This window comes from Apteryx mantelli, chromosome 2 (genome assembly GCF_036417845.1).
Source record: "Apteryx mantelli isolate bAptMan1 chromosome 2, bAptMan1.hap1, whole genome shotgun sequence".
Taxonomy (NCBI): Eukaryota; Metazoa; Chordata; class Aves; order Apterygiformes; family Apterygidae; genus Apteryx; species Apteryx mantelli.
Window position 1 is genome coordinate 154,793,686 of NC_089979.1, and position 18,456 is coordinate 154,812,141.

Sequence of the window (18,456 nt, forward strand, 5' to 3'; positions counted from 1 at the left end):
ACATAGAATTAATAGTAACAAAGAAAAAATAAAACATCTATAACAAGCTGTATACTTTCCAACAGGATTTTGTGCTGTGCAGTCAGAATGGTAATCAACAGTGCAACTTTTCATACAAATGACTCACTTCTAATAGAAAATATATGTTCTTTTCCTTTTGAGTTTGATTTTAAATTACCATCACAATTTTGGGCAATGAAGTGGACTGTACAAAAAGGAAATATAGTTCTTTCAATTTTCAGTATTGCACTGAGAAATTTCTGCTGACTTCTCTAGCAACTAATACAGTTCATGTAGAGATACTGAAATCTTACTGAAAAAAATGAAGCAAAAAACACACTCTGCATTTCACTGTTTTAGTTTTAATAGTGTTCTCAAGCAGAGACAACATTTGCAATTTTTGTTTTGTATTACTTGGCTAGTGGCTCAGAAAGTAAAAAACTAGCAATGCTAGTCAGAAAGAGAGAACCAGACTAACTGCAGACATGCAGATTATTCAGTGGCAGTAGGATTTCTATGGAGATGAGTAAAAATCATTATAGACACGGCCTATTTGCATTCAAAGAAAATGTGTGTATTTAGGTCCTGCTTTGCAGAGTAATGAGCAATCAGAGCTGCAACTACAGTTGATGGCAAAATCAAATTTCTAGAACGCCTGCTGTGGATATTACTGGGAAAGTCTTAAGAAGGGGATACATGTATGACTGAAATAGTATACCCCTTATGATGTAGTTTGCTGGACAAAGCCTAAAAACAAAGGTTTAAAGCAGGAGCAGGTGAGGGAAGGACAAAACAACAACAGAAAATTAAGGCACATTTCTCATTTATTAGAGAAAGGGGGGGGGGGGAGGGGAATACCTTTCTTTCATGACTACTGAGTACTCCAGGGGTGTTCTGCTTGAGAAAGCCTGCTGTTGTGGACCACCTTGTAGGGTTTTTTCGTGATGGCTCTTCTGAAGAGAAATTTGTATCACTTACAGAGGTTGAGAGGCCGATCAGTGCAGGGTCACTACTACGTCGTACATGAAGAGGCATATCTGAAGAATAAAACAGACAGTAAATAAACACTGACTAGATTAAATACACTTTTCACATAGGAAAAATATTGTTTTAAGCTCTGGATGGGTGGTTTTGACCAAATGTGGTTTTACAGAGTAGCTAGTTATTGACCTCAGCATAGCTCCTCAAGGCCAAAGCGTGTTTCCTCAGAAGCGCAGCCTTGCTGCTTGAGTGTCTGAGGGGAAAACAAGGACCAGACAGAACTCTTTGAACCTAGCAAAGCTCTTTCACTTTTAAAGTACAAATACGATACCGCTAATATCCATGAGATTTTGTGTAGAATAAAAAATAGCATAAGCCTGAACAACTAACAGTCTACGGTCATTTACAGACCATTTTAAAGAGCAAGTAGATGAAGGTCTAAACTTAACAGCCTGGTGCCAAAATAAAGGGTGGACTAAGACCCCTTACTAAGACTAAGACTGTGCTGTTGAAGATTAAGTCCTTCCCCAGCACCCTGCTGCCATGATACGGATGTGGGCACCTGCGTATCAACCACTTCTTCATAGTGAAAGGCAGCCTCCTCTCCTTTTAATACGTACGCTCCATTCCTTTCTCAAAACTTCTGGCAGTGACTGTTTTCTCCATTCTTCCCTTAACTTTCTGACAGCTGAAACAAGATCTGTGCTGATTTACCCTGATTCCCTTAGCCTTCCAGCTGGCATGACTGACAGAATAAAAATATTTCATTAGTAATAAATGATGCAGCAGGCAGGCAGACTGATTGAAAAGAGATCTTTTTTAACTACGTGAAGAGGTCAAATCCATTCTGGCAACTTTGCTGGCAAGTTAAACTTAGTTTCTTTTGAAATATAACTTAATTTTTCTAATTTCATTTATTATCCTGCAACAAATATCCAGACATCTATAGTCCCCTTGCTCCAACAGAAGTTTCATTGACTGCATTTGCGACCTCTTAGCACTGTCCTACTCAACACGAGAATTGAGGTGACCTGATTTATCAGTTTTATTTCTTTTAACTGCTGCATTCAGAACCTTGAATGCAAAATTGAAAAAGAAAAGGTGAAAGCTATGACAGGTAAGCAGCAGAGTTACTGGGAAAGGCACACTGGACAACACCTGAGAATGAAAACCAGAACTAGTTTTAATGCTTTGATGAAGCAGTCGCTGAAGAAGCTGAATGTGTCTCAAACACTAGAAAACACAACAACAGGAGTTTGATGAGTGAATAGTCCAAGTTTTGCAACATCTTTATGTTAATGCTACACGTAATAATATTAAAATATAGAATCCTATTTTGCATGGCATTAAAAAGACACTCAAAGTAGGTCATGCCACACACAAAAAGAAAATGTGTAAGTTTTTTTTTCTTGGAGCAACTGGGATTTCTGCTGCTAAGATATATGCTAGTAGTACATGACAGAACACCAAACAGTCATTCTATCTAAAGTCCAGTCTGGTCAATAATAGAGGATTAATAAATGTTTTTCCCACTATCATTGTACTATTTCTCTTTCCTTTGAAAATTTTTTTTTTCATTTTTATAACAAAGATATTCACTACAGTTAGTTTTCAGCAAAGAAAATGTTTTATTTTGTACATATGCATATATGTTGTATTTAATAAAATGGAACTAGAAGCAATTAAAAGATATTTTAGGAAAGATCACTTTAATTATGCAGAAAGGCATGTTTGGTCTGAGTTAATTCCACTTAGATTTTGATTACTCAGTATGCATATTACTTATACAACTCATAACAGAGGTTTTCTTCTTTGACTGCCTTGTCTTCAACTACTTCAAGTTTCATGAAGCAGCTGAAGGTAAAGCCTCTCATTTGCCCCTAGATGGTAAACATAATAAAAGTACACTATCAAATCCCAAGAGACCTGTATAACACAGATGACACAGCTGTAGTCACAGGCAACAGCACCACAAAGCATAATGAAGTGACCCATTAACAACAGTATCTGTGCCGGCTTAGCTCTAAACATACACTCTCATTGATTAGATTAGCCTGGTCAAGAAAGTGGGTCTGTAGTATGAGTGGTGCCACTTAAGAAAAATACCCATCTATATCTATTCCAAGCAGCAACCTATGCGTATTATCCTGTTTGCCTTAGCTACCCACCCTACAACATAGAATTATCATTTCCAAGCAGGAGTTCACTTGCTCCTTATGCTTGTACATCTATATATAAGCATGGTGATAACAAAATGTTCTTTTATTTTTACACTCTTTCTTCAAATTACTTGACATAATAAAAGTTCATTTCAGTGAACTTTTTCTCTTCTACAGGAAGAGAAGCTGAATTGCCAACAAAGAAATAAAGAAAGAAAATGGAACTGAAGTCAGCACTTTTGGAGAAGAGATAGCAATTATCACTTCATTGCCTTTTTCTTTGTAACTAAAAAGTGACAGTTGGAACCATGTTCTTCCAATACAGAAAGTTAATTGTACAACAGATTCCAAAATATTAACATGCTCCAGAAAAAACATTAATGTGAAAAGTCTCCCTATGTAACCCACTGACTGATGAGCCACCTTTAATACAGCCAGTTTCATTTTCTTAAGTTAGCTATTGAGGCATTTTCAGGTATTTGTTGGACACTTCTCCAAATCCCCTAAAAAATGTTGTTCTGCCAATGAGAAGAAACAACCTGATCAATTCTAGCTTCTCTCTGTGAGGATGGTTCCATACACAAGGATAGGTATTGCTAACCAAACATCACTGATAAAGTGAACTACAAAACACAATCACTTGGGCATGCTGGATGTATGTAATACCAAGCTAAATTAGAAATTTAATTTTAATTTTTATTGCTGGCATGGGACAAACAAATGGAGCTAGCTCTACTGCATGCTGTTTGGATATGGACAACACCTCTCCAGCTATTAATCCAAGAATTCAATCTTATTCCCACCATATTAATCACCAGTTATAATCTCCTTTATACTTCTCTTCTGTTCTAGTTCAAGAGATTGTTGCTAGTCAGTTTTGACACCATCCGTTAAAACAACAAAACCAAAAAATATTGAACACGTTTGCTCTACCAATATATTGTTCATTACAATCTTCTGGTTTACTTAAATTCATAGATTTGAAGAGAATATACTTTGAAATATTAAAAGGAAAATCAAAGGAAAGCAACTTAATAATTAAACCACAAGATGAAGTACACGAGGGACCAATGCAATGTCACTGATTCCAGGATGATGGCTGATACCGTTTGAAGTCTGTGGTTTCTTTGAAGAGTGGATAAAACAGCAATGAACTCTAATCACAAGGCTTCAAATTCTCTATGGCACTAATGCACTGTAAATATTGATTTGCTTCCACAGCTAAGGTGCCTTTTAAACAAGCACTTGAAATGGTAAATCTAATAATGAATTACAGGAAGTTTTAAAAGTCTAAGAATTAAGGAAAAATTAAATTAAAAATCATGAAAGTTACCCCTAACTCAGTTCTTGTGCCATATTCAAGGACCCATATGCATTTAGCAACAAGTTCTGCACCAAAATTTGAGAAAGAATTATGTGTAACAGAGAATCCCATTAAGTTATGTGTATAGCCCCAGTTAAGTTGAAAAATAGTTATTCGTAGGATAAAAACCAACCTGGTTAACAAAATGCCCACATCATAAACATGAAATACTGACTGGAAGTCTCATTTTATTAAAAGGGACAGCAGTTTCACTATAAATTATAAAAACAGCCATCATGCATTTTATAACCATCTTTAAATGTTAAGAACACACAGTTGTACCTTTCCTTCCTGCCAGCAATTCCATTTTTATTTTAAAAGGGTCATCACCTTTCCTGATTTTAAAATATGGTCATGAGCAAAAGTATTTGAGGTTCTGGCAAATTTCATCCATAAATCTGAATACTTGGTCCTGTATGAGACCACTGAATGCAAAGGATGGCGGTCTTTCAGTGCCGAGCTTAGATATATAGATATATAATGTCCCCATATCAATTTCTTCTCAGGTGCCAGCTTAGGGGGCATGGCTACAAGAATTAAAAATACATAGCATAGCCAAGACAGCTCTACTCTGTGAAGATTTCAACTGATGTTTCAGCTCCTCAGTGTCACTGGTGGCTCACACAGTTTGGTTTGCAGTGATTTTAAGACAGGGAAATGAAAAACGATCTTTAGGTCTCTTCTAGCCACCTCACACAGACAATCTGCTATGGCCATGACTGATGAGTAGACCTGAATGGAACTTTTTTTTTTTTTTTAACTTTTCTTTTCTTTCTTCAACTCAAAACTTTTTCTCCAGGAAAATGATGATTCACTAAAACCAAAACCTCCATGGGAAAGAGCAGATTTCAACAAGAAAGTTTCTCAGGTTAGGACAAAGTTTCTCAAAGTGAGCCTGCATATACAAAGCTATAAAGATGTGTGCTGTATGCACAAGATATACAGAAATGGCAATGAAGGAACTGGTCTAGGATGGGAGATAGAGATTCAACACTTTTACTGCCTATGTTGCCCATCCAGTTCCTCATACCACTCATGTGCTTGTTTAGAGTTCAAGAAAGAGGATAAATCAGGGTCCTTGGGGGCATCCTGGGGCACCGGAAAGCAGGGCTGTTTCCTTCAGTTTGAAGCATTTGGAAGTAAAAGCTAAAGCTTTATCTGTATTTAACTGAAACATCTTTTAAAAAATATTTAGATTAGCCTCAAGTTTCACACACCAGCACAGCTCCTAGGGCTATGGTTCACATTTCAGGACGTTCGATTCAACTCTTCACTCTGCTCAGCTGGACACAGGGAGCTCCAAACATTCCCTATAACCCTAGACATCGCAAACCCCCAAAATCGGATCATCTTTCATTTTTACAAACCTCTAGAGACAAGATGACACTTACTTCCAAAGAACATAGAGGCTGTTATAAACTCAACTACAACACAGGTTTTCAAAGCTTTTTCTCTTCAGAAAGAAGAAGAACAGTTGGAGAAAAAAAAAAAACCAACTGATTGTGAACATATCTACAAACTGCATTAAAACCTAACAGCAACCACCATAAGCCAGCACTTCTCTACAAGATAATAAAACAGTGCAAATCAAATGTAGGCCTCTCTAATTAGAGAAGAGAAAAATATTAAAAATATTCCTAGAGGAAAAAACTACTCCCTGGAAAACATTATTTATTGTAGAAGCCAATGTAAGCATGTGATATGCAGGTGACTGCTGGAAGAGATGTGAAAAGGTAGCACTACTTAGCCCCACGTTACCAGTCGCAAATCTCTTCACAGCATACTTTTGGACATGACAGCAAAGGAAAAGTATTCATAAACCACTCACTCTCTTCGTGGACCAGGGCAGTAGTTTTCTCCCCTACAGAATCCAGTCTGCTTCTAAGCAACTAATACTGAATAATGGAATTTGAACATTTCCCAAAGTGAATACTCTTTACTTAATCAAAATCTTCAAAAAGTTATTTTTTCTGAATTTTTCTTTCCCCAGTTTTTACTAGTTGTCTCCCCTTTGCCTACAAAACTATCTTTTCCTTTCATGTGTCTGAGAAAATTATAGCATTGACCATGCTTGTCACTGCCACATGATGCTAAGAAATACATACCTTCACCTCTGCCTTATGTTAATTCACTGTTGCTGTTCATTTCTGTAAATATTTTTCTGGTCTTAACTTGTTCAAAAATTACCTAGAATAACATATTTCCCTTATAAGACAGCCCCAGTGCTGTCTTTCGGGGAGCATCTTCCCTGGCTTTTTAGAACTTGAACACTAATACCCAAGAATAGTCACATTTGGCCTTTCCTATCATATCAATTCCAAACATGCACTGAACCCCCCCCCCCAAATTTTCAATAGCCTTATTATAGCATTTTTGTCTTTCTAATTAAAGTATGTGCTCAGTTTAGATCAATATTCTTCAAATATATTAGCTTCTATTTATTCAGATTGAATTAAATTGTATTTTTCCAGTATATGCATTACATCTCTATTGCTTTTTTTATCTGTCCTCAACTCATATTATTCTCCTTTCCTAGTTTAGCAACATCAAGAAATTTAATTAACGTACTATTTACAATACTGCTTCTTCCAGACCATTAATAAGCTGTTAAATAAAACCAAGTCTAACAGGAATCCTCATGACACCTTACTGGACAACTATCTCTAGACTGACACATTAATTTGCAAAGATTACTTCTTCAGTTTCCAAACCATATTGAAGTGTTTATGCTCATATTGATTTGGAATTTCCAAGATGTTGAAATTTCTATCAAACACTTTAATATTTGCAAATATTACATTAATCGGGCATCATTCACCTATAACTGCTGTACCTTGCAAGTAAAAAGTGTTAATTTATCTACAGTGATTTCTCATTCTTAATTGTAAACTATTTAGTGTTCACAGCTCTACCTTTCAGAACTATAAGAAAGCTTAATATGACATAGTTTGGATAATTAGTATTTCTATCCTTAAAAAAAAATGTTTATGCTGAACAATGTTAACTTCTAGAATGAATTTCTCTAAATTTAGACTTCTTGGTTAAATAACTAAGACTGCCTTCCGTTTCTTTTAAAGAGAAAAAAAATCACCGCTTCCACACAATTTCTGATATTCATAACTACTTCATGTACTAAACCAAATATTTTTATTTATTCTTCTAGCTTTTCATCTTCAGACAACAGCTTACACACTTCCTCTGATACATATTTTCTATTTTATTAAATGTTGTTCTCCACTTTCTTATTTCTTGAGCTTTAAAATGGCACACATAAGCATTCGCATATGTTAACATTATCACAAATCACAGCTGTTTTACCTGTTTTCCTCATGCCATTGCCCTATGCAGCAGGCAAAGCAGATCTGGCAGGCAGTCACAGCAGGAGTGGGAGAGAGAGGCCAGACCACTGCCCTGCAAAGACAGGGCACCGCTAGTGGATGGAGGATGCATGAGGTGGGCTGCGGGATTCAGCCTGCAAAATCTGACAGCTGTGCCTATGTCCCTAACCGTCACAGTAACTGTACAGAAAATACACTTTGTTCTGTAAAATTAAAAAAAAAAAAAAAAAAAAAACCACTGTGCTCTTGCATACTTATTAGAAATACACAAAACATATTAACATATTTATCATAAGAAACTACACATAGTAAATTAAGATCCCTGAAAGAATGGACCACCAGGATAATAATGTAACCACATTACCAAAAAAGTCTAATTTTAAAGCAAAAGAAAAGCCCTTACCTATAATCATTTTCAATTTATTTTAGTAGAACCTAAGTTTTCCATTTTCCCCAACAGTGACTGCTTGATGACTTTGAAAGTTAAAAATAAGAAAATATCGACCTGTCATGGTCGTATTGTAACAATGAAGTAACATTAAAACTTTAAAGTCTTTCAAAATAATAATCTTTTTTCTCTTTCTCTAATATTCTGTCTTCTTACTTTGGGATGCTGAGATCCAGGAGGAAAAAGATGATTGCACCTTGAAACTTAGTTTTCTTTGACCCTGACTTTTGCAGCTAATTAGGGAAAAATCTTTAAAACTGAAATTAAAATTTAATTACCTACATCCTCTCTGCTTCCTTTCTCTATTTTTTTCTGTATAAATTCAAATATCTTTGTATGTCAAAATAAAAGACAAAAATGTCATATCTTACAAATGTTCTACTCCTCTCTCTTTCAAAAAATTACATTTCAGTATGTTTTAATGAATTACAATCTCAGTTTTCTGGGTGCACTCTACATGGATTTCCTTATATCATCTCAAAGTGTCTCCTCACCTACCTACATACCACTGCTACGAATAAGAAAAAATGCTCTTCTAGCCCCCACAGATGTTAAAAATTCTTGAAAAATATCATTCCATTCATTACTTCCTCAAGCAACTGTGCAACAGTAGAAGTATCATCAATTTTGCCACTGCTGAAACTTTTTTTTGCTTTCATCAGAGATCATGCCTAGCTAACAAGACTCTGATTGATATTTAGTTATAGTTATTTTATAATGAAGACACTGTATTTTGCATCATTTTGCAGTACATGCAAGGGTTTGCAGTGACAGGAGCAAATTCCTTGCTGTTTTGAGTTGATAGCTTCTCACTCCTCTGAGATAGAGGAGAAACTTGGCAGATACTATCTTTGCCATAATTTGAAAAGAAAAAAAAAAAACCTTACTGAATGGTAAAATTGCTCCTGTTAGTGAGCATAATAGAGTAATATGAAAACTGTATATTGTTTATGTCTAAATGTTTTTGGTAGTCTCAGAAAAGCTCACTTAGAGCAAGAAGTGTGCAAGCTTTTCCTAGAAACAAGGAAAAAAAATTACAGATGCAACAATAGGATTTAGACTGTAACTTGAAGAGCTCAGTGGGGAAGAACCTGGAATAATATAATGTGCAAAATTTATGTTATGGTTCCATCATCAGTGAGTTTCAACCAGGAAAAACCTGCTGTTGTTGCCAGTGCCCCATTCCCTTCTCCTTCTGCTCCCCAGCCCACAGCTGTTCCTTCATAAGAGCAAAAGGCCGGGTAAAGAGTACAATTACTTTGCAGTACTAGATACTAGGAATTCAAAATTATTTGTCACCTTCTCTAGCCTATATCCATTTCTGATTTATCCAAGAATCAAATCCAGAAAAAAAAGACTCTTGCACTGACTATCCCTCCCATAATAAATGGAGAAAATGTGACCCTCTGCACCTATCTCTTCTGCCTGGAGATGTTCAGGGAACTCAAGGAGTGAAAACAGACGTAGGCTATGGGCACGTGGTCTGCTACCCCCCATCCAGGTGCGTGTGGGGCTAGTGGTGCATCTGATCCACCCTGGTCTGGCCTGGCCCATCAGCCAGCTGAGAGCTTTCAGCGTGCCCAGCTCACCTCAGAGGAGCCACAACCTCCTCCCCAGGGGTCACTTCTCTCCATTCAGCTTGCATGGCTGGGATGGTGTCATAAGTGGAATAACATCAAGTTAGGATTTCATATAAGCTTCCATGGTCTCATATATCTGTGCTAAAATCCACTACTTCAGAACGTCCTCAAAAAAATATGCGTATTTTTAACTGAGAAATATTTTCTCTGTCCTAAAGTGTTTCCTATCCTTTCTAAGCTGCAAACAAGTTTATTCCAGCCTCCTAAGAGCCTGAGGGCGCACCGCTGGACGGGTTTGCCCTGGAGCTCACCGCTGCGGGGGCAGCGACACGACAGTGCCCGAGGCAGCTCCACCTGGAGAGAGGCCTAAGCAGTGGCAGGGGTTTGCCACCATCATCTCCCCTGTGCTCACATAAACCTGCTTTACCTATATGTTCCTAATAAATGCCCCCTTATTACCACCGAAACTGTATTTAACTTAACCCAGTTACTTTCACTGATTCAGCCTGGAACTAAAAGAAAAGAGCTGCTTTTCAACACCTGTTGCTGACAGCGAGCAGTCACCTCATACGCCAGGTGGAAATTCATGCGTGGATCATATCAGGGCACCAATGGGTTAAATACGCTCAACTGCAATTCAACAGGTATGTGTGTAATTAAAGCCCCTTGCTAACAGCCTGCATTACACAAAGCTGATACTGGAATCCTCCCTGTTCTCCATCTGAACCTAATGCAGCATCCACTGGCTCATGATCTATGGCACTAATTGACTTTTCGAAAACATGAGGGTACCTACCGTGCAAGCGCACTGAGGTGCAGCCTCACCCGGGGAAGCTCTCACCCTGCGCACACAACCAGCACGCCGACCCCCCCAGCCGTTTCCCAGGCAACCTGCACAGCCGCAGGCAGCCAGGAAATGGAAATCTACAGCATTTCTACCGGGGCTGGGGGAAAAAAATCCAAATTGTTGGAAACATCACAACAGGACCATCACAGGATGTTCCGCTGTGCACACAGCATATGGCAAATAGCAGGTGGCAGCGGGGATGCATCTTCTGCCTTCGGTACTGGAGCCACGGAGGGGCTGGCTATGATCTTTGTTTACCTCAAATAGGTTTGAAACAGTGAGGAAAAAACGTATTCTTTCGCCAGTCATTAGAGAAACACTTCATCTTTGAAAATGCTTTTGTGCTAATCTGGCACTTTGGCGGAGCAGCCTCCTCTGCCCAGAGCAAGGGCCGAGCGCGCATCCTCCTCCGGGTCACGCAGCCCTGCCCAGCCTCCGGCCGCAGCATGCATGGCCGCAGCCAGGCTCACTCCACTCCTGAGAAGTGCCAGAAGTGTCAAAAAATACTTTTTTTTTTTCCTGAGATTTAAAAATGCTTACTCACATCCAGCTCACAGGCCAGTGTGAGGCAGCAAAAGGCAATGTTTTGGGGGGGTATCAACACCTAAAGTTGGGTTCGAACCTGTGTTACCTAAAGTCCATCCAGTTGCATTATAGAAATTATTTAGATAGATTTCTAACTTAAGCATAACACCTATGACAATCAAGGAAACCTGACTATAATAATTAAAAAGATTTTTTTTTCATCAGAAATGATCCATCTGTGCATACATTTTAGTATCTATATGTACAAAAAAAAGTGGGTAAAGTAACAGGTCCTACTATCTGTTTCTGAATTTCTGACATGACAAAAAAATTTACATCTAACTTTTATAACAAGATACAATGAAAACCTACTGCTGAACAGCCATTAAAAATGACTAACAGCTTCTGTAATTTTAATGGCATCCGTTCTTGTTTCATGACAGAAACATTTACTAGGATTATTAGAAACTTGCTGGCTACATTCATGAAACATGCTCTCATTTAAAGTGTTACCAAAGCTCTGCCAGTTAATGTTTCACTGAGCTCCTATCTGCCACTGGTGACCAAGAAGAGTAAAAGAGCTCCAGCAGAAGTAGGAAAAAGCCGTGTCATGCCACACCATGTGTTCACCTCGGCAATTTTTAGCAGAAGGCTCTTCTGCATGCAGGGACTAACAGAGCTCAAAAGCGAAGCACAGAAGCATAAAGACATCAAGAATATTATTTTCGGTCATTCAGGTACAAGCATAAAGCTGAATTCCCAAAGACAGATGAAGCGCTTACGTGTTCAAGTAACGAGATGAAATGCCGCCAACCCTCCTCACTTACAGGGGATGCACAGAGCTGCCATGCCCATGACATGGGAGGGCCAACAGTGCAGCTCTGTGCAAAGAGCTGTGATGCTTTGCCTGACCTTTTATCGGGGGAGGTCAGAGCACAGTCCGGGAAGCTGTAAAAGGCAGTAGGGGACTACACAAACCTGTCAGCATCAAAACAAGCTCTTCCCAATTACATGAGTGAAGAGTAAGAAACTCCAGCTATCAGCACGACATGCTGAAATCTTCTCATTAACTCTTAAGGTTAAAGATCACCTTCTACAGAAAACATGGGTGTTCCCACTAGCCAAATAGGGAGTAAGACGATATAGACTACTTTGGAAGTTGTAGTTAAAATTGTTCAGATAATGCCCACAATGGGACAATAAAACAGAACATCTGCAGCTCTCCAAGGGATGACAGACCAACAGAAATTTTTAGTTCCTCTTCCCTATTTGAAACAGATTATTATAATGAATTACCTCCCCCCCCTTTTTTTTTAAACTGTGCTTAATGAGTAGCAGGAGACCTAGCTGCTGCTTGAAACAGTGCAGTGTTGACCATTGCTACTTATCTTTGCATTTACTTTATCAAGTTCCTCACAATGAGAGGGAATCAAAATCGGATGTGTTCTCCTGGAAATGTGGAAAATTCTCCACATCTTTCAGCGAACTTTAGCAACATCTCTTTTCTTAAGCAGAAAAAATTTCTTAATTCACTGCATTCCTTTTATTCTTCAGTGCATTCTTGATTACTTTTCTCTCACTTGTTTTATTGTAGAGCTTATTTGCCAGTGCTGAAGAGAATCAAAAATTATTCCAGGAGTTCAAAACCAAGAATAAGCAAATAAAGAGAACCTCAGCTGAAGTTTAAAAAGAAATCTTACTACATGACAACCCGCTCATGAATTTTTGGATCAATGACGTTTCATGCTTGCAGTTGCCAATTTGCATTATGATTTGTGACTGGTTCTAACACAGAGATGAAGATCTTGTTTCTTAGTGGAGAAACAGCTTCAGCCTGAACTAACAGAAGATACTTACTGAAATACCATGGTATAGACTTTATGCCAGAATTCGACGGGTTTTCAGCAGAAGGAGGGAGCAGAAGAAAAATGCTGTTAACAACTACTCTGGCAACTGAATGGCTCTTTCTGCACCTGAACACAGCTGAGTGCCTGACGCTGTTATACACACAGCGCTCTCTCCAAGGCCTCCCTGCAGAAAAACAGCACGAAGCCTGCCCATGGGGTGGTAAAGCCTCTGCAGGCTTCCCCCACACACCTTGTAGCCACAGATGAGACACTGCTGCTACTGCCAAAAATAAAAGTCATTGTAATAATCAGGGGGGTTTTACTTACTTTCCCCACAGAGGTTCTGTGAAAGAGAACTCAGACATTTTCTGCTTCTTAGAGGAAGAAAGTTTTCTTGCATAAACGCTAATACAGAGCCACACTAGAGGAGAGAGCTCTCCTGTACCGATGGAGTTATTTCTTTAACCCACCTGAGAGCAATGGATTTTAGAGAGCAGTTCTTACCATCATCATTTTTATCTGACATTAGAATTTAGAAAGCTTGCTGATGTTATAACCTCCCCAGCATATTGATTTTTCAATCCGTATATCCTTATGAGGTTTGTGCACTGCACCTGGACATTCACACAGTAAACATGGGAAGACGGACCAATGACTGGCTACAGGCTCCCACAGATCATCGACCTCTCCGCAGTGTGCACCGAGGAGTCCATGTGCTTCTAGCAGAAAGCTGCCTCCGGTTTTCTGGATCATTTAGTTCAAAATCTGAAAGTTACTCCAAGATACTGTCCACATATACTTTGTATGATTTCAGTCTTGCAGACAAAACATCAACAAAAAATAAGTCTTGTTAGAAATAAGGACTACGATATTTTTACATAACACTCGGTGCTTCTGACTAAATAGTATTTTACTGTTTCTTTCCAAAATTTAATATAACTAATTATATTGAATTTCATGTAGAACACAACAGAGCACAGAAATAGCTTATTATTGTTTAGTTACCTATGTTTACATAATTTCTGAGGGCAGAGATAAGTATTTTAACAATTACATGAGAGATTGGATATTTAATATTTCATATCAGGTATCAAAAAATCTATAGTTTAATATCTACAATTCTTACTTATCACTACAAACAGAAAGTCTATTTAAAACAAAAGCAAAAAAAACCTAAAATCACTCAAGCTCTTCCCACTTACATGAGCAGAGAGTAAGAAACTCCAGCTATCAGCACGACATGCTGAAGTCTTCCCATATTTTTCAGCTCTACCACAGAACTAAAATATATCTGTATTCTGATAGATACACATTAGTTTTAGTTGGGAGCTTGGTTTGTACACAGACTGAAACACCATCTTCAGTATTAATCGCATAAACACTAAAATACTTCTTCAATGTTTTTGAAACTAAATAACTTTTTGAGAACAAGTTCATTACTTCATGCTTTTCTCCAAAATTTGTAAAATGACTTAAAAGGTTATTAATTCATAATATAGTCCGATGTTGTGTTTCAGATAAGATATGGATTTGTGAATTTTTAAAGTATTTGAAAATATTTTCAAAGCATGTTTAACACCCTATGTCTGAGACTCAAAGTTCAAATTTAAGAGCAGGGAAAAATTATCCATTGATCACAGAACACACATACAAAATTTAAACCTCTTCAACAAGTTTAGAAAAGGAGCCAGGACTAAGCACATATGGGAAATTAAATCTAAGTCTTAATAAAGGGGGGTTGCCCCTATCTCTCCGTAATGGACCATTTTTCAGATAGTGTGTCTGTATCATGGTGAAAGAGCCCACAGGTGGCAAGGCTGCTCCCTGGGCAGCGATTCTCAAACCTGGCTTTTACAAAATATGCCGCTGCTGGAAAGGTGGAAAGTTTTGACTCCTACCAGTTCTCAACTCAACATCAAGCATCCCTCATAGCCTCTGATTTTTTATAATTTCTTAGTTCTTGGTATCTAAGTATCATTGTACTTTTTGTGTGATTACGATGTCAATTCTAATGCACGCTGGATTAAAATAAAGCAAATGGCCTAACTTTGTTTGCTTGTTCTGAGGTTAATGACATCACTTGTCTAAAGCGAGGTGACTTGCACTTTCCTCAGAAGCAGCTGGGTTGTATCAAATACGATTACTGGACTAAAAAGGCTGATCAGGTGCCGTCATCGTCATTGTTTCCACAGTGCTGCATAGCGTTGGGAAGCCAGGCGCCTTCGCCTGCTAACACGACGGGGGAGAGAGAGAGGTGCTGCTGCTCAGCACATCCATCACCTAGAGCTAGGTTCGATGGGACCATACGCCACCAACCATACTCCCTGCTACTGCCGACAGCCACACCAACAACCCCTTGCAGAGCTGTCCACACAAGGGTTGCAATTCTTCTCCCTGTGCACACTTTCTACCTGCAGTCTTGTGACATAGCCAGAGGGTACGGACAGCCACCTTTTCAATATATGGCATTTCACTGCCCCATTCCTGAGGGGATTTAACAATTTTGCTTCATTTTCATTTTACAGCAGAAAGAGAGGGAAGACCTGGCCATCATACACTTTGAATTAGGTGCCTTTAGGACTCCTCTGGAGATTACCAAAGAAATGGAAGCTTAATCCACAAAAACATAACTTTAAATTCTTCAGCAGAAGATATGTTTGCAAATCTTGGTACCACAAAAAAACAACCTCCCTGGTCCCAAACTAGCCTTTGCCTGAACAAAACAGATAAAGAAACTCTTGGATCAAAATTCACTCAGCAGCATGAGGCTGAAAAAAATTTCTACTGATTTAGTGCATGGCAGTTTCCTTGTCTAGCCTTTCCAAACAGCAACATAACATTTGTGTGAGGACAGCAAGAAGGAAAATTACTGCCTAAGTGGCAGGTTTGTTATTGTTTGTCAATTCTAAAGAGTTCACTAGAAACTTTTAAAAGGAGCATCTCTAATTCCCTGAAATTACTGATAATCGGCCAAGTGAATGAAGAACAATTATGAAGAAAATTGAATGCTTCCAAATGCCAATTTGTTGTACATTCTGAATTAATATTGCAGAAGTATTTTTGTTCTCTTGCTGTAAAAGCAAAGGGATAAAATCATAGGCCCATGGGCATCCTTGTACAGTTTTTCTCATATAATTTAATATCATCATTTTGCATTAATTTTGTAATAATATTAGCTTTTATATAGTGGATTACATTTTTGAAATATTTTTGTTTAAAAAATATATATATATATCTGAAAGGTAAACTAGATCTTCCACACTGAAGATTCAACAATAAGGAGTAATGTCGTAACAGCATGAAGGCCCTAACACAGCCAGAGCTGTAAGTGTTTTTTTCTACCAACCAAACTTGAAAGCATTGTTGCAAAATACAGTCTTAAGAATTTTTGCTGGACAAATACTCCAGGAAGAAAAGGGCTCAGGGTGTCTATTTTTCAGCTAAGCCAAAACAAATCAGTTTCTGTTAATAGGCCAAGTGTAAAAAGTTAATGCAGAAGTTTTATCAGCACTGGTTTCCTGGGTACCAGCTCAAAGTTCAGTGTCCAGCAAGTCTGGCGGGAGAACAAAACGCACCCGCCACGGGGCAATGCAACCAGCTGCTTTTTCACAGCTGCGGTCAGCACTAAGCAGCAACTGAATCAAAAAACATGCGCAAAAGCTGCTTAGGGGATTCTCTCCTTTTTCTCCTCTCTGTGTAAAACAAGAAAAAAAAAACAACAAAGAAAAAAAATCCAACTCTCCATCTACATATGAAACAAGTATGAGTGAAAGAGAAAGAAGGCGGCATAGGAAAAGGAGAGAATCGCAGGGTGGTTTGCAGGAGGAGCAGAGATGACAGCTGGAGAGACGGAGAAAGAGAGGCCATGGCAGACGGGATGGGAAAACTGCAGAACTGGCTGAAATGGGCAGAGCCAACAGAGGAAGAGAGTGCAACAGGAGAAAAACAACATAAAAGAAAATGTTAAGAAAATAAATAAGGGAGAATGTCAAACGCAAAACCCAGAAGGCCAAGTATGCAAAGAATCACTCACTCCACATACTGCCGCGTGCTCACTAAGGAAAGACTCCCAACCAAGCCTCCTAGCTCGGATCCTGAAGACACCCTGCGATCATCCTGTCAAACACTGTATAAGCCCAGGTACACCATGCAATAATGTCTGCATTGAGACTAACTTCTGTTGGCAATACAGAAAAATATTGACTCTAATATCAAGACTTCAGGAGACAGAGAATCCATCACAACCCCAGGTCTGTCATTTTAAAGCTCTTCAATTCAGTGAATGTCTTCTATGTCTCAGACATCCATAGTCTGTGTTTCAGGAAAGATAATTCAAAATGTCACCAAGCACTTATACAAATCTAAGATTACACACAATACCATTTTGCATTTTGTGATTAACACTTGCGAAATAACATAAGAATAATCATATGGAATTTATTCTTCCTTTTTATATCCTTCCCCACCCTCCCAACTGCCCATTTTTGCTGGTTTTGGCATGGGCTAGGTCTCAGATCCAAAGATTGTTCTGCAAAGAGAGAGGAAAGGAGAGAGGGAGGGCAGGAGAGAGAAACTAACTCACTGCTCTCCCGTAGTCATACATCATTTACATGGCTTCTAGAGTAATTGTTCATATGGTAAAGCAACATTGAGGAAACAGTTATGTATTTTTATTTGCCCCTGGGGAGGTGAGCATTCCCTGCCACTAGCTTTTTTCTTTTCTGATTCATGCTTCTTTGTTCTTTAACTCTTCATGCCTTCTCTTTTCCTTCTCTCTCTGTTTCTGTTCACAGGCAGACATGAAGTGGTTGCCTCCTTTCTAAATTTTTGATGCAGCATCAAGTTATGCCAGCTTCACTGGGTTCAGCATCTGGAAATCAGCAAATGGAAAGAGAAGGAAGCAGCATCGTGTCACCAGCTAACCTTCTGCTAGGTTAAAACCTACGGGGCCCGTCACACATCCCGAGCATCTCACATTCTGCAGCTCGATAACTGCAGACTGCACAAAACACAAGAACAGCCTTAATAAATAGCCCTACCTTTGACATTTCCTCACTTTTCAATGTTAAAAATCATCCTTCAGGTGTCTTAAAGAAGATGACAGAGAAGAATGAAGTAAGGAAACAGAGCGAACAATTTGTATTGCAATATAGGTGAAAAAAGAAATATGAAAATAGTTATGGTTAAAAATAAATAAATATATTTAATTTTGCTGGTCAAAGTGAAAATAAAACTCTGAAGTTGAATACTTCTACACAAGAGTGAAAATTACCATCAATCTTTTTATAACTATGACTTTAGGATTTGATCAAGAACTTTTTCCAAGGTAAGATGAAACAGATACAGGATTTTTTTTTACATGCTATAT

At 38.4% G+C, this 18,456-nt stretch overlaps 1 protein-coding gene across 11 annotated transcripts in view; it reads right to left on the reverse strand.

Moving 5' to 3' along the window:
• The window catches only part of PARD3 (par-3 family cell polarity regulator), a 477,274-nt gene that overhangs the window by 279,740 nt on the left and 179,078 nt on the right, over positions 1-18,456 (reverse strand). For all 11 annotated transcript variants that reach the window (XM_067291891.1, XM_067291889.1, XM_067291888.1 and 8 more), the window contains exon 4: positions 859-1,037. In XM_067291891.1, the coding sequence (XP_067147992.1) occupies positions 859-1,037 (179 nt within the window). The remainder of the gene's footprint in view (positions 1-858; positions 1,038-18,456) is intronic.